At 45.4% G+C, this 20,307-nt stretch overlaps 1 protein-coding gene across 3 annotated transcripts in view; it reads right to left on the bottom strand.

The window, feature by feature from the left end:
* Positions 1 to 20,307, bottom strand: part of TCOF1 (treacle ribosome biogenesis factor 1) — a 156,541-nt gene that overhangs the window by 120,941 nt on the left and 15,293 nt on the right. For all 3 annotated transcript variants that reach the window (XM_044281130.1, XM_044281131.1, XM_044281132.1), the window contains exons 3-7: positions 19,366 to 19,472; positions 16,155 to 16,219; positions 3,969 to 4,170; positions 2,989 to 3,068; positions 1,167 to 1,292 (exon numbers count right to left, since the gene is read on the bottom strand). In XM_044281130.1, the coding sequence (XP_044137065.1) occupies positions 1,167 to 1,292; positions 2,989 to 3,068; positions 3,969 to 4,170; positions 16,155 to 16,219; positions 19,366 to 19,472 (580 nt within the window). The remainder of the gene's footprint in view (positions 1 to 1,166; positions 1,293 to 2,988; positions 3,069 to 3,968; positions 4,171 to 16,154; positions 16,220 to 19,365; positions 19,473 to 20,307) is intronic.

Here is a 20,307-nt window from a genome sequence, read left to right as displayed (position 1 = left end):
CCTAACGGACCAGGGCAGTCAGCAGCGGGCCCCCTGTACTGAATCTGCGACCGGTAAGGGGGAGGGCCGGCATAACCCCTGTGTCAGAGGCAGCTAGGAGCCGGACTCCGGTCCTAAAGCAGATTCCTCCACAGCAATCCATTGCTCACCCCTGTGCAATGCCCTATGAAGGGGCAGTGTATAGTCGCCCCGCGGTCACCAGTATGGTGGTGGTGTGGGGCTTGGGCAACAGCTGGATATGAGAGACAGCCCTGGAGCCAGAAACATGGCTGTTCCCAACGACACCTCAGGGGCCAGCCTAGGTCCAGCAGGGACCAGTATGGGGGTCCAGCACGCAGGAGACCGGGGAGGGAATGAGGGGAACGTAGGGCTGGAGAAGCCTCTCTCTTACCACAGCCGTCTTCACCCTCGGTCCGTTCCAGCAGGGTCGCCCCTTCAGCTACTGGCACCGTAGTGGCAGGACGCTGGAAGAGGGGCTTGGCGTGCGGGCGACCCTTGCGCTGGCGGGATGCAGGGGAGCTGGGCTGCCCTGGTCCACCTTGCCTTCTGTGGGGGAGGCAGCAGTGCGGATGACCGACACTGGCGCAGCTCGACCCCGGGAGAAACAGAGAGGTCTAGTGCGTCTCTGTTGTCCCTGATGATCTGAAGAAAAAAACAAAAATCAAAACTAAAAACCAAACAGGAGAAAAACAGCCCTGCAGTAGCAGGGAGTGTCTTGCCTCCTTGGACACTAAGCAAAAACTGGCAGTCTCTCTCTCCAGGCTGAGGGTATAGCTGTGGAGGAGGGGCTTAACAGTTCTCACTTAGTGTCACGCCTCCTATGGAGATGAGCTATACCCAAGGTCTTCTGTGTCCCCCAAGGAAATTGGGCGAGAAAATTGATTTTAGAGATATGTAAATGAGTCTTGTAAGGTGCCCAAGGGGCTGTAAAAGCACACAGCCCTATAGAACAGGTATATTGCGGACATGCTAGCGGCGATCTAACCATTTTCCCTGCGGTGGCGCTGCAGCAGAACTAAACACTTGCCATCAGGTTACCCCAAAGATTACAGCTGATCGCTGGGGGTTCAGCAAACACCCTGTTGATATTGCCTACAACCTCTACACTTTGGAAGGCTCCCTACTCAACACCACCTTGATCCCACATCCTTTCGATTTATACTCACTGGTTTCTCAATGTCTGTTTCATCGCTGCTCTCAGAAGTCTCACTGCTGTCATCTTTAGCAATGGCTTTCCCATTGGAGGATGAAAGGGGTTTTGTAGTTGTCGTTTTAGCAGGCACGCTCTTGTCCTAAGATAATTAAAAAAATTGTTATAAGGGATGAGCAAACTTGTATTTCAAGTTCACGGTACAAGGTTCGGGTTCTAAGAATTCCATTATGATACCGCTACCACGGACCACAACTTAGATAACCTTGTATGCCAAACTTTAAACACAAGTTCGCTCAACACTAGTTATAATGCTGCAAGGGAACTGATCAGAAGACTGACATGTACAAGTCTGGTGCACACAGACATCTTAAAGTGGTGTGTCCTATTGGCTGCAGCTCTCCCCATCAGTGCAGGGGATGGGTCCTTTCAGCTGTACACTTTCATAGATCAGGGGGACCTTCTCAGCTTCTAAATAGTAGATATGGCTGGTGACATGTGAAAGGTTGAACTAAGCATGTGCGTCCACCAGGAAACTGCATTAAAAAGGCTAACTTTGTCTATTGATTCTGCACCTCGCTTAAAGGGGTTTCCCGAGATGTTAATACTGATTATCTAACCTCTAATCCGTATTCGAGCAGTGGGGGGGGGGGGGGGGGGGGGGGGGTCAGACACCTGGGACCCCCGCCGATCAGCTGTTTTAGCAGGCAGCAGTGCTCACAGTAGCGATGCAGCTTTCCCTAGGCTCAGTGACAACACATTCATTAGTCACATGGTCTAGGTTCAACTCTGCACCATAGAAGTGAATGGGGCCGAGTTGCGATTGCAAGCACAGCCGCTATACAATGTACGACGCTGTGCTTGGTGAGCTTAGAGAAGGCAGCAGCACTCACAGGAACACCGGTGCCTTCTCAAACAGCTGATTGGCGGGAGTCCTGGGTATTGGAACACCACTGATCAGATACTCAGGATAGGTCATCAGTATTAAAATCCCATAAGTTATTTTATGCTGGCTACAAATAATTGTTGTTGCCTCCAAAGAGAAACTAACAGAACTGAACACTATAAGCAACAAACATCAATGAGACTCAACCTAAGCCTTAGAGGGGTTGCTCACTCTTGCAGCCTTTCAAGCAGACCACCCAAGCATGGCTGCACCTGCAAAATAAATCATACCCTCCTTGATCTCTAGTGCTTGGTTTTCGGCTCCTTCACTCCCCTGGTGCTTAAGGTCTCCCAGCATTAGCATCCAGTTTGATGCATGCCACGTGGCGCTACAGCCAATGACTGGCTGGAGTAGTAACGTGTCCCCCGCGCGTTATTTCAGGGAAATGTGACGCATGGGGGGGACATGCCAACGCTGCAGCGGCTGTGTGACCCAGATGTAGATGCGGGGAGACCTGAGACATGCAGCAGCACTGGTGAGCCAAAAAACAGCGGTGGAGGTCTAGGGGCGAATCAGTTCCCCCTGCCTTTGTATTATCAGTGATGTTAGGCTTTAAAGGGGTTGCCCGGTTAAATAAAATGTTGGTTTAAATGTGCTTAGTATTGAACAGAAGTGCACTTACTGTAGCCACTGAGTGACTGCCAGTAGGAAATTGATATTTAAAGGGGTTGTCCACTTTAGAAAACTAATTTCATATAAAATATCATGGAATTCTAAGTTAATAATTGGAAAAGTGTGTATTGTGTGATTTATATCTCCTGCGGTGGCGCTGCTGGGAAGGGGAAACCACTCTGACCAGCTTATCCTTCATCGTCAAGGGACCTATAACAAGTAGGAATTGTCCAAAGTGGAGAACTGCTTTAAGAACGAATTGTCTATACTGGTCACTTACATGCCGTGCTGCCCGAGAGTCAGTAGATAATGAAGTCTTGCTCTTTAGGACTTTTGCTGGGGTAGACTTTAAAGGTCTTTCTATAGGAAGAGGAACAGGATATAAAACTGGAAAACTTGCTTTGGATAACATGAAATACAGTAGGATGTACTCTCTCGCACACACAAACACCAATTTGTTGCAGAATTTTTCTGCAGATGTCCAATTCATCTGCAGAAATCTATGCTCATGTGGCAGAGGCCACCCCCTTTCAGATGTATGAAACATTTTCAGTTGAGGGAGACTGTGGTATAATGAGGGTAGTAGTCTGAATGCTTAGGTAAAGTACAACCTGGAAGCCTCTCCTGCAAAGGTGGGGGGGGGGGGGGGGGGGTTAAATAAGGGAATATATACGGTACGTTAAATGTTAGTTTATAAAACTTCAGAGAATGCCAAAGTTTTAGCACTTTCCTGATATAATTTAATTGATATCTAGTTATCCATCAGTAAATATTCCATTCTTTATCCCAGGTTTTTATTACATACAGCCCAATAATAACATCCTAAAAGCATGTGCTTGCAGCCATGTGAACACAGCTTTATATTACACTATTAGCCTAGGATCACACAAATAATTTTCTGGAAAAAAAATAAATTGATGTGGAATCAGCATCAGTTTTTTTTTTTTTTTTTGTGGTTTGGCAAGGATTTCCTTGCTATTTTCAACCGCATTTTGGATGAGGAATCCACATCAAGAATGGACAGGACACTTTTTTCTGGTTTTTAAAACCATACAATTTAACATACAGATTCCCCTTTGAAATCAATGCAGAAGTTCTGCACAAGTTTTTGGTGAGTATTGTCCCACCAACTGTACAAAAACAGTGCACTAAGAGAAATAGATATCTATCTCTCATTTTACACACACACACACACACACACACACACACACACACACTATACATCAGGTTAAAAAAAAAAGCCAGCTCCCCATCCCTTACCAAGTACCGGAGTAGCTTTTGATGGAACGGTCTCGTCCTCACTATCAGAATCTTCGCTGCTTTTTGCCAGTGTTACAGGAGTCTCAGGAGCCACAGGCTTGAGATTTAGGGATGCTGCTCCTGTTTTAGTGGTGCCTTTCCCCTTTGATGCCGACTTTTTAGCAGAATTCATTTTCTTGGGTGTGGAAGATTTTGTTTTGAGCTGGTCCAAAAGACAGAAGATATGAAACGGGCAACTATGCAAATGATTAATTATACAAAGTATCTCAAATAGAATACCACTTAAATGAAAGGTGCTATGAAGGTATACTCTTGCAAGAATCCAACAAGAAACCTTGAGACTGCAGATCATCTCTCTCAATGAAATGGTTTTGAAGGTCACAGAAAATCTACGCAGAGATCTCCTTAAACACTACCACATCTCAACCTTGCCTTAGAAAACGCTCAAGCAGAAGATGAACCCTTCCATACAGACCTCTTCGGGGTAGACAGCTGGGAGGGAGTTGCTTCTCCAGGTGGAGAACGTTGACAGCACATACCACTTGCTCAAAATTTTGTGGGCTCAGTGAGCAATAATCGTAGGGTGTGCTCCTCCATTCACAAATATGATCATTTCCTTATCAACTAATGAAGTAATATCACTGCGGGAGTGTAAGACAGAGCAAGTGCATGGCATTGCTCCTGAAATGGGACAGCAGAGCCCAAAATCCCAGTGTCTGGTCTGTTAAATGATTTCCTGCGCTGTCAAAAAGGCGCGTCAACTACTTATCTGTATGGCCTTAAGCACCAGAATAAAACCAGACACATTCTCTTCCGTGTGCCTGCATTTTAATAATGCAACTCTGATGAGGAAAGTCAGCGGCTGGAGAGATCTAAACTGGATCATACTGGATGTGCCCTGCGCTGGTGGTGGGAAAGTCTAATATAGAAAAATAAAACATAAAAAGACGGTGTCTGAAATCTCCTGAATATGATCTACAGTGGGGCTTGAAAGTTTGTGAACTGTTCAGAATTTTCTATAGGGTCTGCATAAATGTGACCTAAAACTACATCAGATTTTCATACAAGTCATAAAAGTAAATAAAAAGCAAATCAAACAAAGCAGTCAAAAATATTTGTTGAAGAAAATGATCCCGAGTGGCAGAAGTATGTGAACCTTGAGGATTAGCAGATATTAGAGTCAAGTGTTTTCAATCAATGGGGTGACAATTAGGTGAGTGGGTGACCTGTTTAAGAAGACAGGGATCTATCAAAGTCTGATCTTTATAAACCGTTTGTTTATGTCAGGCAGGGGCGTCGCTAGGTTAAAACATTTGGGGCCTGGGCCCCGGATGTTTTGTCCCATGCCCCGAATGTCCTGCCTGCCTGCCTGCTAGATACAACTGAATTGCCGTACACAGAACGGCAAATAGTGATGTCCGGATCATGAACGAATCGTTCTTTTCAACCGATTCAGTTCACTGATCCGGAAGAGTCGGTTCCTCTGACTGAGCCGATCCGAATGAAACGGCTCAGTCAGATCAGCATAGAGGCAGCAGCAGGCAGTGTAATAGGAGCCGACAGTAGACGCTAGCCCCGCCCCTCCCCGCCCTCCAACCAATCAGAGGCAGCCAGCACTGCCTACCAGCACAGGGGGAGTCGCAGGGACTACCAGTCACAGGGGGAGTCGCAGAATCGTCTGAGTTTATTAGTTAAAAGAATCGAATGAGTCAGAGACTGTGTCACCGAGTCCCTGCCAGGCTTCCTGCTCTGCGGCTCCCTGTAAGTCCGTCCAGGGGGGAAGGGGGGGGGGGGGCATTAATCTAGCATGTAGCAGAGCTGTGTGTGTACAGGGTACATGCAGCAGTGTAGCATACTGCTACATGCACCCTGTACATACACAGCTCTGCTACATGCTGTAGCAGAGCAGGAAGTCTGGTAGGGACTCGGTGACACGATTCTTTTAACTAAAACTCTCAGACAATTATCACAGTCTGCTTCACTGCAGCAGAGCTGTGTTTGCCAGGAGCCAGTCCCTCCAGACCTTCGGTTCACTTGAGAGCCGACTCAGCAAGTGAACCGAAGATTCGATGAGCTGAGCATGCGCATTGATCTTCAGTTCACTTGCTTCTGCCGGCTCATGAAGTGAACCGAAGATCCGATTCATGAATCGGTTCATTTGAAAGATCCGAACTTCCCATCACTAACGGCAAATACAATTGAATCTTACACTGGGAAGAGGCGAAGGACCTTTGGTGACATCACAGGTCATGTGATCAGCAAAACAGGCTGTGATAGGATGACCTGGATGATGTCACCATCCAGGTCATCCTATCACAGCCTGTTTTGCTGATCACATGACCTGTGATGTCACCAAAGGTCCTACGCCTCTTCCCAGTGCAGGATTGGACCGGAGTCAAGAGGAGAAGGAGCCTAATGCTGATGTCTGTACAGGAGAGGTAAGTGAAGGGAGAGGCAGAAAAATGCTGGGAGTTGTAGTTATTTAACTGGGATGTATTTTAGGGCTGAAGGGAGGGATGTTATTGACATAGAACTGTGTGCTTGAGGTGGCTGGGGGAGGGAGGGATGTTATTTACATGGGACTGTATGTTGAAAGTGGATGGTGGGGGGAATGATGTTTATGTACATGGGACTTAATGTTTAGGGTCCAGTGTTTCCCAACCAGTGTGCCTCCAGCTGTTGCAAAACTACAACTCCCAGCATGCCTGGACAGCCTTTGGCTGTGCGGGCATGCTGGGAGTTGTAGTTTTGCAACAGCTGGAGGCACACTGGTTGGGAAACACTGGTTTAGGCTACGTTCACACTTGCGTTTGGTGATCCGCTTGTGAGATCCGTTTCAGGTCTCTCACAAGCAGCCCCAAATGCATCAGTTTAACCCCAATGCATTCTGATTGGATGCGGATCCATTCAGAATGCATTCGTTCGGCTCCGTGCGGTCCCCCGTTCCATTTTGGAGGCGGACCCCAAAATGCTGCAAGCAGCGTTTTTTGTGTCCGCATGGCCTTGCGGAGCCAAACGCATCCGTCCTGACTTAGGCTACTTTCACACTAGCGTTCAGAGCGGATCCGTCTGAGACGGATCCGCTCATATAATGCTGACGGTGGATCCGTTCAGAACGGATCCGTCTGCATTACATTGTAAAAAAAATTCTAAGTGTGAAAGTAGCCTGAACAGATCCGTCCAGACTTTTACATTGAAAGTCAATGGGGGACGGATCCGTTTGAAGATTGAGCCATAGTGTGTCATCTTCAAACGGATCCGTCCCCATTGACTTACATTGTAAGTCTGGACGGATCCGCACGGCCAGGCGGACACCCGAACACTGCAAGCAGCGTTCAGGTGTCCGCCTGCTGAGCGGAGCGGAGGACAAACGCTGCCAGACTGATGCATTCTGAGCGGATCCGCGTCCACTCAGAATGCATTAGGGCTGGACGGATCTGTTCGGGGCCGCTTGTGTGAGCCTTCAAACGGAGCTCACAAGCGGAGCCCCGAACGCTAGTGTGAAAGTAGCCTAACAATGTAAGTCAATAGTGACGGATCCCTTTGCATTGACACAAAATGGTGCAATTGTAAACGGTTCCGTCCCCCATTGACTTTTAATGTAAGTCAGGACGGATCCGTATTGGGACTTAGAAATTAAAATCTAATACAAACGAATTGGTCCTGAACGGATGCATTCATTTGTATTATATCGGTGCGGATCCGTCCTGTACAAGTACATGACAGATCCGCACGAACGCAAGTGTGAAAGTAGCCTTAGGGGGTGATGTTTACATGGGATTGTGCGTTGGAGGCGGCTGTGGAGGAGGTGATGTTATTTACATGGGACTGTATGGTGGAAGGAGGATTATAACTACAGGGGGCACTGCAAATCCAGGGGACATTATAGGCGTTCTTATTACTACTGGGGGCTCTATAGGAGGGGAGGGTCTTATAGATCCGCCTTATTTCTACTAAGCGCACTATGGGGGCCTTATTACTACTGTGGGGTCTGTAGGGAGCTTTATTACCACTGGGGAAACAATAGGGGGCCTTATTTCTACTAGGGACTCTGTGAGGGTATTATTAATATAGGAAGGGCTCTTCTAATAATGGGGGGGATTGTTGACGAGGCGGCTGAGAGAAGTTGTCCAGACCGAATGGAGAAGATGATGACAGAGAGGAGACGTCCCCTGAAGGCCCTGGATGTGACAGGTAAGTGCCGCTGTATAGCAAGTACAGCATAGTGCGGGGGGGCATATTTATTGGGGCTTGTGCCCCGGATCTTTTGAGACCCTAGCAACGCCCCTGATGTCAGGGTACATTTATTACTAAGCAGACTTAAGCCCCTTGCAAACGAGCGTGAGCAAATTAGGTCCGGATGTGTTCAGGAAAACTCGCACCATTGCGCAAGCAGTTGCGGTCAGTTTTGTCTGCGATTGCGTTGTTTTTATTGCGCGGGTGAAATAAGCACTGATGCGTTTTTTTCCACGCATGATAAAAAAACTGAATGTTTACAAACAGCTCTTAGCAACCATCAGTGAAAAAAAAGCATCGCATCTGCACTTGCTTGCAGCCCCATTCACTTCTATGGGGCCAGCGTTGCGTGAAAAACAGAATATTGAACATGCTGCGATTTTCACATAAAGCACAAGTGATGCGTGAAAAACAACGCTCATGTACACAGACCCATTCAAATTAATGGTTCCGGATTCCATGCGATGCAATACGTTCGCATGACGCATTGCACGCGCATGGAAAACTCGCTTGTCTGAAAAGGGGCCTTATGAGGACCTCAGAAGAGGAGTTGCTGATGCTCATTAGGCTGGAAAAGTTACAAAACCATTGGAACTCCAATCCACAGTCAGACAGAATGCGGGAGGTTTATTAGACTGTTGTAAAGGAAAACTAGCTTTGTTGCCCAAAGCAACCAATCAGATTTCACCTTTTTATAAAAGGAGCTCTGAAAAGTAAAAGGTGGAGTCTGATTAGTTGCTACTGGAAACAAAGCCACTTCCCTTTACATCACTTTTGATAAATCTCCTCCAATGTGTACAAATAGAGGAAATTTAACACCATTTTAGTAAGTTTGCAAGGTCACAAAGGAACCCAAAGGTTAAATGGGCTGTGCACTTTGTTTTAACTGATGATCTATCCTCTGGATAGCAGCATCTGATCGGCGGGGTCCGACACCCGGGACCCCCAACGATCAGCCGCTGGCCCAGTGACATCACACCTAGGATCAACTATCATGGGCGGGGCTAAGCTCTGCTCACTTGAATGGAGCTTAGCCCCGCCCACGCTAGTTAATACTAGTCGTGAGATCACTGGGCCAGCAGTAAACCGTGAGAAGGCCGCAGCGCTGCTGGAGCGCCGCTGCCTTCTCAAACAGCTGATCGGCAGGGGTCCCGGGTGTCGGACCCCAGCCGATCAGATGCCGATGATCTATCTAGATGATAGATCATCAGTTGAAACAAAGTGCAGAACCCCTTTAACCACCTCCGGACCGCCTAACGCAGATGTGCGGTCCGGAGGTGGCAGCCCTGCGCACGACGACGCATATACGCGTCATCTCGCGAGGGCCGGGATTTCCTGTGAACGCGCGCACACAGGCGCGCGCGCTCACAGGAACGGAAGGTAAGCGAGTGGATCTCCAGCCTGCCAGCGGCGATCGCTCGCTGGCAGGCTGGAGATCCGAATTTTTTAACCCCTAACAGGTATATTAGACGCCGTTTTCATAACAGCGTCTAATATACCTCCTACCTGGTCCTCTGGTGGTCCCTTTTGTTAGGATCGACCACCAGAGGACTCAGGTAGGTCAGTACAGTCGCACCAAACACCACACCACACTACACTACACTACACCCCCCCCCCCCCCCCCCGGTCACTTATTAACCCCTTATAAACCCCTGATCACCCCATATAAACTCCCTGATCACCGCCCTGTCATTGATCACCGCCCTGTCATTGATCACCCCCCTGTCATTGATCACCCCCCTGTCATTGATCACCCCCCTGTCATTGATCACCCCCCTGTCATTGATCACCCCGCTGTCATTGATCATCCCGCTGTCAGGCTCCGTTCAGACGTCCGCATGATTTTTACGGATCCGATCCATGTATCCATGGATCCGTAAAAATCATGCGGACGTCTGAATGGAGCCTTACAGGGGGGTGATCAATGACAGGCGGGTGATCACCCATATACACTCCCTGATCACCCCCTGTCATTGATCACCCCCGTCATTGATCACCCCCCTGTAAGGCACCATTCAGATGTCCGCATGATTTTTACGGATCCATGGATACATGGATCGGATCCGCAAAACGCATGCGGACGTCTGAATGGAGCCTTACAGGGGGTGATCAATGACAGGCGGGTGATCACCCATATACACTCCCTGATCACCCCCCTGTCATTGATAACCCCCCTGTAAGGCTCCATTCAGACGTCCGCATGCGTTTTATGGATCCGTAAAAAATCATGCGGATGTCTGAATGGAGCCTTACAGGGGGGGTGATCAGTGACAGGGGGGTGATCACCCTGATTACCCTGATCACCCCCTGTCATTGATAACCCCCCTGTAAGGCTCCATTCAGACGTCCGCATGCGTTCTGTGGATCCGATCCATGTATCCATGGATCCGTAAAAAATCATGCGGATGTCTGAATGGAGCCTTACAGGGGGGGTGATCAATGACAGGGGGGTGATCAGGGAGTCTATATGGGTGATCACCCCCCTGTCATTGATCACCCCCCCTGTCATTGATCACCCACCCCCCCCCCCCCTGGTAAGGCTCCATTCAGACATTTTTTTGGCACAAGTTAGCGGACATTTTTGTTTGTTTTTGTTTTTGTTTTTTCTTACAAAGTCTCATATTCCACTAACTTGTGTCAAAAAATAAAATCTCCCATGAACTCGCCATACCCCTCACGGAATCCAAATGCGTAAACATTTTTAGACATTTATATTCCAGACTTCTTCTCACGCTTTAGGGCCCCTAAAAAGCCAGGGCAGTATAAATACCCCACATGTGACCCCATTTCGGAAAGAAGACACCCCAAGGTATTCCGTGAGGGGCATATTGAGTCCATGAAAGATTGAAATTTTTGTCCTAAGTTAGCGGAAAGTGAGACTTTGTGAGAAAAAAAACAAAAAAAATAAATCAATATCCGCTAACTTATGCAAAAAAAATAAAAAATTCTAGGAACTCGCCATGCCCCTCATTGAATACCTTGGGGTGTCTTCTTTCCAAAGTGGGGTCACATGTGGGGTATTTATACTGCCCTGGCTTTTTAGGGGCCCGAAAGTGTGAGAAGAAGTCTGGGATCCAAATGTCTAAAAATGCCCTCCTAAAAGGAATTTGGGCACCTTTGTGCATCTAGGCTGCAAAAAAGTGTCACACATGTGGTATCGCCGTACTCAGGAGAAGTTGTGCAATGTGTTTTGGGGGGTCATTTTACATATACCCATGCTGGGTGAGAAAAATATCTTGGTCAAATGCCAACTTTGTATAAAAAAATGGGAAAAGTTGTCTTTTGCCAAGATATTTCTCTCACCCAGCATGGGTATATGTAAAATGACCCCCCAAAACACATTGCCCAACTTCTCCTGAGTACGGCGATACCAGATGTGTGACACTTTTTTGCAGCCAAGGTGGGCAAAGGGGCACCTTTCGGATTTCGCAGGCCATTTTTTACACATTTTGATTTCAAGGTACTTCTTACACATTTGGGCCCCTAAATTGCCAGGGCAGTATAACTACGCCACAAGTGACCCCATTTTGGAAAGAAGACACCCCAAGGTATTCCGTGAGGGGCACGGCGAGTTCCTAGAATTTTTTATTTTTTGTCACAATTTAGCGGAAAATGATGATTTTTCTTTTTTCCTTACAAAGTCTCATATTCCACTAACTTGCGACAAAAAATAAAAAATTCTAGGAACTCGCCATGCCCCTCACGGAATACCTTGGGGTGTCTTCTTTCCAAAATGGGGTCACTTGTGGCGTAGTTATACTGCCCTGGCAATTTAGGGGCCCAAATGTGTGAGAAGAACTTTGCAATCAAAATGTGTAAAAAATGCCCTGCAAAATCCGAAAGGTGCACTTTGGATTATGTGCCCCTTTGCCCACCTTGGCAGCAAAAAAGTGTGACACATCTGGTATCGCCGTACTCAGGAGAAGTTGGGCAATGTGTTTTGGGGTGTCATTTTACATATACCCATGCTGGGTGAGAAAAATATCTTGGTCAAATGCCAACTTTGTATAAAAAAATGGGAAAAGTTGTCTTTTGCCAAGATATTTCTCTCACCCAGCATGGGTATATGTAAAATGACAGCCCAAAACACATTCCCCAACTTCTCCTGAGTACGGCGATACCAGATGTGTGACACTTTTTTGATGCCAAGGTGGGCAAAGGGGCACATATTCCAAAGTGCACCTTTCGGATTTCACCGGTCATTTTTTACAGATTTTGATTGCAAAGTACTTCTCACACATATGGGCCCCTAAATTGCCAGGGCAGTATAACTACGCCACAAGTGACCCCATTTTGGAAAGAAGACACCCCAAGGTATTCCGTGAGGGGCATGGCGAGTTCCTAGAATTTTTTATTTTTTGTCGCAAGTTAGTGGAATATGAGACTTTGTAAGGAAAAAAGAGAAGAAAAAAAAAATCATCATTTTCCGCTAACTTGTGACAAAAAATAAAAAATTCTAGGAACTCGCCATGCCCCTCACGGAATACCTTGGGGTGTCTTCTTTCCAAAATGGGGTCACTTGTGGCGTAGTTATACTGCCCTGGCAATTTAGGGGCCCAAATGTGTGAGAAGTACCTTGCAATCAAAATGTGTAAAAAATGGCCTGCAAAATCTGAAAGGTGCACTTTGGAATATGTGCCCCTTTGCCCACCTTGGCAGTAAAAAAGTGTGACACATCTGGTATCGCCGTACTCAGGAGAAGTTGGGGAATGTGTTTTGGGGTGTCATTTTACATATACCCATGCTGGGTGAGAGAAATATCTTGGCAAAAGACAACTTTTCCCATTTTTTTATACAAAGTTGGCATTTGACCAAGATATTTTTCTCACCCAGCATGGGTATATGTAAAATGACACCCCAAAACACATTCCCCAACTTCTCCTGAGTACGGCGATACCAGATGTGTCACACTTTTTTGCTGCCAAGGTGGGCAAAGGGGCGCATACTCCAAAGTGCACCTTTTGGATTTCACCGGTCATTTTTTACACATTTTGATTGCAAGGTACTTCTCACACATTTGGGCCCCTAAATTGCCAGGGCAGTATAACTACCCCACAAGTGACCCCATTTTGGAAAGAAGACACCCCAAGGTATTCTGTGAGGGGCATGGTGAGTTCCTAAAATTTTTATTTTTTGTCGCAAGTTAGTGGAATATGAGACTTTGTAAGAAAAAAATAAAAAAATAAAAATAATCATCATTTTCCGCTAACTTGTGACAAAAAATAAAAAGTTCTATGAACTCACTATGCCCATCAGCGAATACCTTAGGGTGTCTACTTTCCGAAATGGGGTCATTTGTGGGGTTCTTCTACTGTTTGGGCATTGTAGAACCTCAGGAATCATGACAGGTGCTCAGAAAGTCAGAGCTGTTTCAAAAAGCGGAAATTCACATTTTTGTACCATAGTTTGTAAATGCTATAACTTTTACCCAAACCATTTTTTTTTTGCCCAAACATTTTTTTTTTATCAAAGACATGTAGAACAATAAATTTGGTGAAAAATTTATATATGGATGTCGTTTTTTTTGCAAAATTTTACAGCTGAAAGTGAAAAATTTCATTTTTTTGCAAAAAAATCGTTACATTTCGATTAATAACAAAAAAAGTAAAAAATGTCAGCAGCAATAAAATACCACCAAATGAAAGCTCCATTAGTGAGAAGAAAAGGAGGTAAAATTCATTTGGGTGGTAAGTTGCATGACCGAGCGATAAACGGTGAAAGGAGTGTAGTGCCGAAGTGTAAAAAGTGCTCTGGTCATGAAGGGGGTTTCACCTAGCGGGGCTGAAGTGGTTAAAGTGGTTATCCAGGTAAAGATGATGACGACCTATCCTCAGGTCAGTATCACATTGGCAGAGGTCCGAGTGCCAGCACCCCATCAATCAGCTGTTTCAGAGAGCCACTGCTCTAACCGGGGCTCTGATGACCACTGCCGGCTCCAGGCAACTTTCCAACAGAGCACCATACATTGTATAGTGGCTGTAGTTGGTATTGGAGCTAAGCCCCATTGACTTAAAGGGTTTTACCCAGATTTTCTTACAGATGACCTATCCTCTTTTTCCTCAGCAGTGCGGGCACATATGAACATGGGACTAACACAGATGCCTTCAGCTGAAAGCGAACATGCAACAGTTCAGCCAGTTTCATAGCTACAAATCTATAGCCCTTCACTATAAGAAGGCTAGTGTGGAGGATGTGGGGGAGTAATCGGGGACAAGCCGACAGGCTGCAGGGAAGAAAGACAAATCCTCTCTCCCTGTGCAACTATGCATATCCCCAAGGAGTGCAACATTGATTTCTGTACAAGTTATCAATCTTCCTTTCCCCATCAGAGAGTATACTTGCTCTCTAATTCTCAAATATTAGGGGTAGGAGAGTGTTTTAGGCCTGTATTACACCAACAGAATATCTGACCAAGCATTAAACAGATGGCCTACTGCATACACACCAACTATTGGTCTGATTCGTCACATAATCTGTTGGTGTAATACAGGCCTTATTTCCAGAAAAGGAGTAAGAAGTTGGGGATTTGCTTATCTAATTACCTCGCAGTGGCTAATCACGCCAGTTTCTGACATAAGCTATAGCAAATCTGTTGGGTTGAGAGGTCCTGCTCCTACCTGGCCTCTTTTCAATAATTTTTCAAAAGATTTTAGAGAACTTAAAGTAAAAAAAATTACAGCGCAAATTGTGTGCACATAAATCGCTATTTTTTTATATTTTTAAACACATCACAACTTAATACACTTAATAAATGTCCGTCACTTTTAACAAATTTGACACAAAGTACGCCAAAGAAGATTCAAGTAAGATTTCAAATATTACCTTTATGATAAATACCGCCCAATAACTCTACCCAATCTAACTTACATAGTTACTATTATGTCAGTTCCCTATAGTTGTGATGGCTAGATTCCGGCACTCCAGCTGTGGTAAAACTCCCCAAGATGCACACTTTGTTGGATGCTCTCAGAACTCAACAGAAATGAATGGAGCATGCTGGGGGTCGTAGTTTCCCCACAGCTGGAATGACAGAGGTTAGCCATCACTGCCCTATAGCAATATCAGGCAGTATGGAACTACTGTGGTAGGGGTCATGCACACGGCCTTAGCCATTTTAGTGGTTCTCACTCCTTCACAAATGTCCTATCCTTGTTCGCAAAGTGGAACAAACATACGGATGCGGACAGCACACTGAGTTGTCCTAATCTTTTGCAGTCTCAGTATAGTGAATCGGCCCGCATGAGATCTGCAAAATATTTGGAACGGATGTGGACAATAACAACGATCGTGTGCCTGAGCCATTAGGCTAGTTTCACACTAGCGTTTTTAGATCCAGCAGGCTCTTCAGCAGGGAGCAGCCTGCCGGATCTCTCTGCATTCTGACATTGACAGAAGCTACCGCATCAAGCCTGGCAGTGGTTTTCATTCGGCCAATTCTCAGCATGTTTACCGGGTTGAGGACGGATCTCTGCTGGTCCCCACTACAGTGAATGGGGCCGGCGGGTGTCAAATAGTGTCTGGCAGTGTCGGATCCAGACAGTTGTCCAATGCTAGTGTCAAACTAGCCTTAGGGTAGGTTCACATGACAGATCCTTTATTTTGAGAAAAGGTACTAATTTTTTTTCCTGTCTAAACAAAATGGATTGAGACTGAAATGGCTAAAATGGGTGCAAAATGAGCATAACCGATGCTCAAAATAAAGGATCCTTTTTTGTTTTCTGTTCTTCCGACAGATCAGAAGAACGGAAAATGAAGCTATGACGTGAACCTACCGTAAAGAACATATTGGAAAAAAGATCTAGTGCAAAAGCACATAAAAAGGTGCTGCACACAGACTGTGCTAGTTTTCCAGGAAATAACATTTGTTAGTATAAATATTGCAAGGTTAAAAGAAATAATATAAATATATCGATCTAGATAGAGAGATATATAGATACATCTAAAAACTACCTTGCCTGCCTTCTTGACAGAGTCCTTTTTGCCTTGGACCACCAGATCTGCTCCTTTTGGATGAGCTAAATTAAAAAGAATTAAGATCTAAAAATTCAGATAAACAATAGAAAGAAAAAAAATACCAAAGAATTGAATACCTTTGTTACATGTAAGGCGCTGGAACGATAGGCAAACATGACACCCACTCACATGTGCAGCAGACATCATGGTCGACGGGTCTCTGCTGTTTGAAACAGCAGAGACCTGCGGCTAATGACCATTATTGCTTGTCGCGGTCATTAAAGCCTTTAAATGCTGTGATCCAGCGAGATCGCGCTTCCGGGCGTCTCTTACCGGCATCCTCCGCGGCCAGTAGGGATGCCAGTAATTGATTTTAATACGCTGGGTCTCGCTGAAGAAACCCAGGTCATTAAAGCTGCAGTTCTTATTTTGTCCAATTAATGGATGTAAAAAAATAAAATAAAAAAAATCCCCACTTGTTCAGAAAAAAAAAAATATATATATATATGAAAAAAAAAGATCAAATAAGGGAGTTGGATTTTGTAGGCTCCAAATAAAAAAAATTATAACATCTTGGGTATCACTGTGACCAAAAACTCCCCTCAATATTAAACTGTTTTTCCAATACCGAGAATGGAATAAAATGTGATCAAAATGTCACACACACACACTCCAAAATGGTATCATTAAAAACTACAGATACTACAGATTGTCCTGCAAAAAATTAGCCCCCAGCTCAATAGATATAACTATAAAAAAATCTCAAAGTTAAGCTTTTTTATAATTTTTTATTTTTACACCATTTAGACATAAAAACATATACATGTGTGGTATTGTTTTAATTGTAGTGACCCAGAGAGTGAAAGACACAGGTCAGTTTTGCCGCAAATGGAACGTAGTGGAAACAAAACCAGTAAAACGGTGGAGGAATTGCGTTTCTTCCCCCCCCCCCAATTCCACCCCATTTGGAATTTTTTCCCCCGCTTCCCACTACATTGTATGCCATATTAAATGGTGGCATTAGAAAGTACTTGCCCTGCAAAAAATAAGCGCTCATACAGCTATGTGGAAAAAAAATATGTGGGTGGGTAATCCACTGCATGAAAGAGTGCCAAGCCCCGTTCCGGACAGCAGAGACACTGAGCAGTAACATGATTGATAATGCTCCGTGCCTCTGTGACCCTTTTACTACAAAATCACGGGGACAACTTTTTCTCACTAGAGTAATAATTAGATAATCCACGGCACACCAATATCGTTTTGCTTGCAAATTTATTTTGAACAAGGAAATTCTAATAGTGTTAATATATGACTTATCGCGCCATTGTCAAGACATATACATAGAATAATTTAGGCCATAGAGGGGTATGCCTAGAGATATTGGAGTGATCGACCAGAGATAATAGATGTAAATCAAAAATGAAGGAAGACAGGTAGGTATCAGGTAGTGAGGATACATAAATCAACCAGTAAACCTGAGTCTGGGTATAATGTTTACCTGAGGCCATACTGCAGAAGACGCTGGTCACATGTATCCCCGGCAGGAATTTATATCGTAGAGCCGGAAGTCATGTGGTTAGCATGACCTCCACCGGGGTTATGCGGATCACATGATCGCAAGTAAGTCATGGGAACCATGTGACCGCGGCGAAGGTGCGCATGCGCACTCAACTAATAGAAGGAAGGTGGGTAATGTACTAAGTTGCAAGTCGGTGCCAGGGGTGGCGTGCTTGTGTAGTGAATAATTAACTAATAATGAGGTATGCTGGTCGATTAAGAGGTAAAAGAGAGAGAGTCATAATAACAATTGTGTATAAGATTTTTTTCTCTTTCTTCCAACTATGCATCCAGCTCTATACAATCTTATATACAATTGTATAATAATTGTATATTTATTTCCCTATATTTCCTAATTAATCAATTGCCCTCTATAGTAGCCCATCACCTTGTATACTCAACTTTCGTTTTCCTCCTATAACTATAAACATGTTTCTTATTATGACTCGCTCTCTCTTTTACCTCTTAATCGACCAGCATACCTCATTATTAGTTAATAATTCACTACACAAGCACGCCACCGCTGGCACCGACTTGCAACTTAGTACATTACCCACCTTCCTTCAATTAGTTGAGTGCGCATGCGCACCTTCTCCGCCACGGTCACATGGTTCGCATGACGTACTTGCGATCATGTGATCCGCATAACCCCAGCAGGAGGGCATGCTAACTACATGACTTCCGGTTCTACGATATAAATTCCTGCCGGGGATGCATGTGACCAGCGTCTTCTGCAGTATGGCCTCAGGTAAACATTATACCCAGACTCAGGTTTACTGGTTGATTTATGTATCCTCACTACCTGATACCTACCCGTCTGCCATTCATTTTTGATTTACATCTATCTCTGGTCGATCACTCCAATATCTCTAGGCATACTCCTCTATGATTTTATTGCTTTTTCCACCAGTCCTATGTCCACTCTACTTTACCTACCTTCTAGTTCCTTCTGACTAGTGCCAATACTCTGAGACTCCTCCTTTTTTTCTTTGTCTTTTATCTTCATAAATTTCAATTTTCTTTGATGATTTGTCAATTATATGAAATGCTTACCGCTTCGAAAAGTCAGCAAAAGCAGCACATTCTTTCTTTATACTTTTTTCAGATCCCTTGAGAAAGGTCTAATAGGACCGAAACGTTGGGACACATTATGGCCTAAATTATTCTACGTATATGTCTTGACAATGGCGCGATAAGTCATATTGACACTATTTGAATTTCCTTGTTCAAAATAAATTTGCAAGCAAAACGATTTTGGTGTGCCGTGGATTATCTAATTATTACTCGACTGAAGTCCTCCACGAGCACCCACTGTTTATAGGTGTGCGGATTCCACAACCCTCTTCATTCAACTTTATCTCACTGTGATTTTGTTATAAAAAGATCACAGAGAGGCAAAGAGCATTATCAATCATGTTATTGCTCTGTGTGTCTGCTGTACGCAGCAGATTACCCGCACGGCATCTGCTTGTGTGAAAGTGCCCTAAGGGTTAAATAACTTATTGCCACGGCCACCTTAAGGGCCCTTCACACAGGCTGGGAATCATATAGATTATTGCTAACAAGCGTTCATAAGCAATAATCTAGATTAGATCAATAAGTGGACGCTCAACTACAATCAGCAATGATTACCACACAAAACCTTTCCTACCATTATCCTCCTCATCGGAAGATTCAGAAGAGCTGACGGGATCCTGCAACCGTGGTTTCTTGCTCGGGGCATCGCTCTCATTGCTGCCCTTCCTCTTCTTGTCTTTCCTACGAATAAGAAAATAATCACTTTAGGACTGTTGCGAAGCACAACAATTTGTCCAAACTTTATATCACTACTCACATACATGTGACACACCCCCCCCCCCCCCCCCCCACCACCACACAAATACACTTTAAAGCAGGATAAGGCTACTTTCACACTGACGATAGCAGGGTCCGGCAGGGGAACAGCCTGCCAGATCTGTGCTAACGGTAGCCCACCGTTCCGCCGAAAGTCCGCTCCGGCCCCATTACCATTAGACCCTGCTACCTCATGTGTGAAAGTAGCCCAAGAGCACATCATGGGACATAACGCTCATATCTTGCACCCTCCCTTCCACAGCATTCCCCGTTATGGTGGCTTTATTGTGTAACCCCAGTCCAGTTCAACCCCCAAAAGGAATGTTTACATTAGCACTTAACAGGGACAGTCAGATATTCTTCGTATCAAATATGGTAGAATCTGTGATGAAGCTTCACTGCAAATGTGAAGGGATCCTTAACAGGGTTGTCTGGTATCAGGAGGGAACCTGACAACCCTTGGGATCCGCCTGCAATAAAGAACTGGCAAGTGTTCACCTGACAGGTCCTGCACTGTCGCACAGTTTTTTCTCATTGACAGGGCCGGCCTTTGGGGTGTGCGAGCTGTGCGGCCGCACAGGGCACCATGGCAACAGGGGCGCCCGGCGGCCGACACAGCTCGCAGTCTGTCTCTTACAGCAGGCCGGCCCGAGATTGTGTGAGGCGAGCCGCTGCAGCTGCCAGATCAGGCTCCGGAGTGTGGCGGAAGAGCTTGGTGGCGCAGCGTCCAAGTGCTGCGCCTTTACAGAGAGCCGCGGAA

This window comes from Bufo gargarizans, chromosome 2 (genome assembly GCF_014858855.1).
Source record: "Bufo gargarizans isolate SCDJY-AF-19 chromosome 2, ASM1485885v1, whole genome shotgun sequence".
Classification (NCBI taxonomy): Eukaryota; Metazoa; Chordata; class Amphibia; order Anura; family Bufonidae; genus Bufo; species Bufo gargarizans.
Note: the sequence above shows the minus strand (reverse complement) of the source record. Positions and strands in the feature narration are given on the sequence as shown.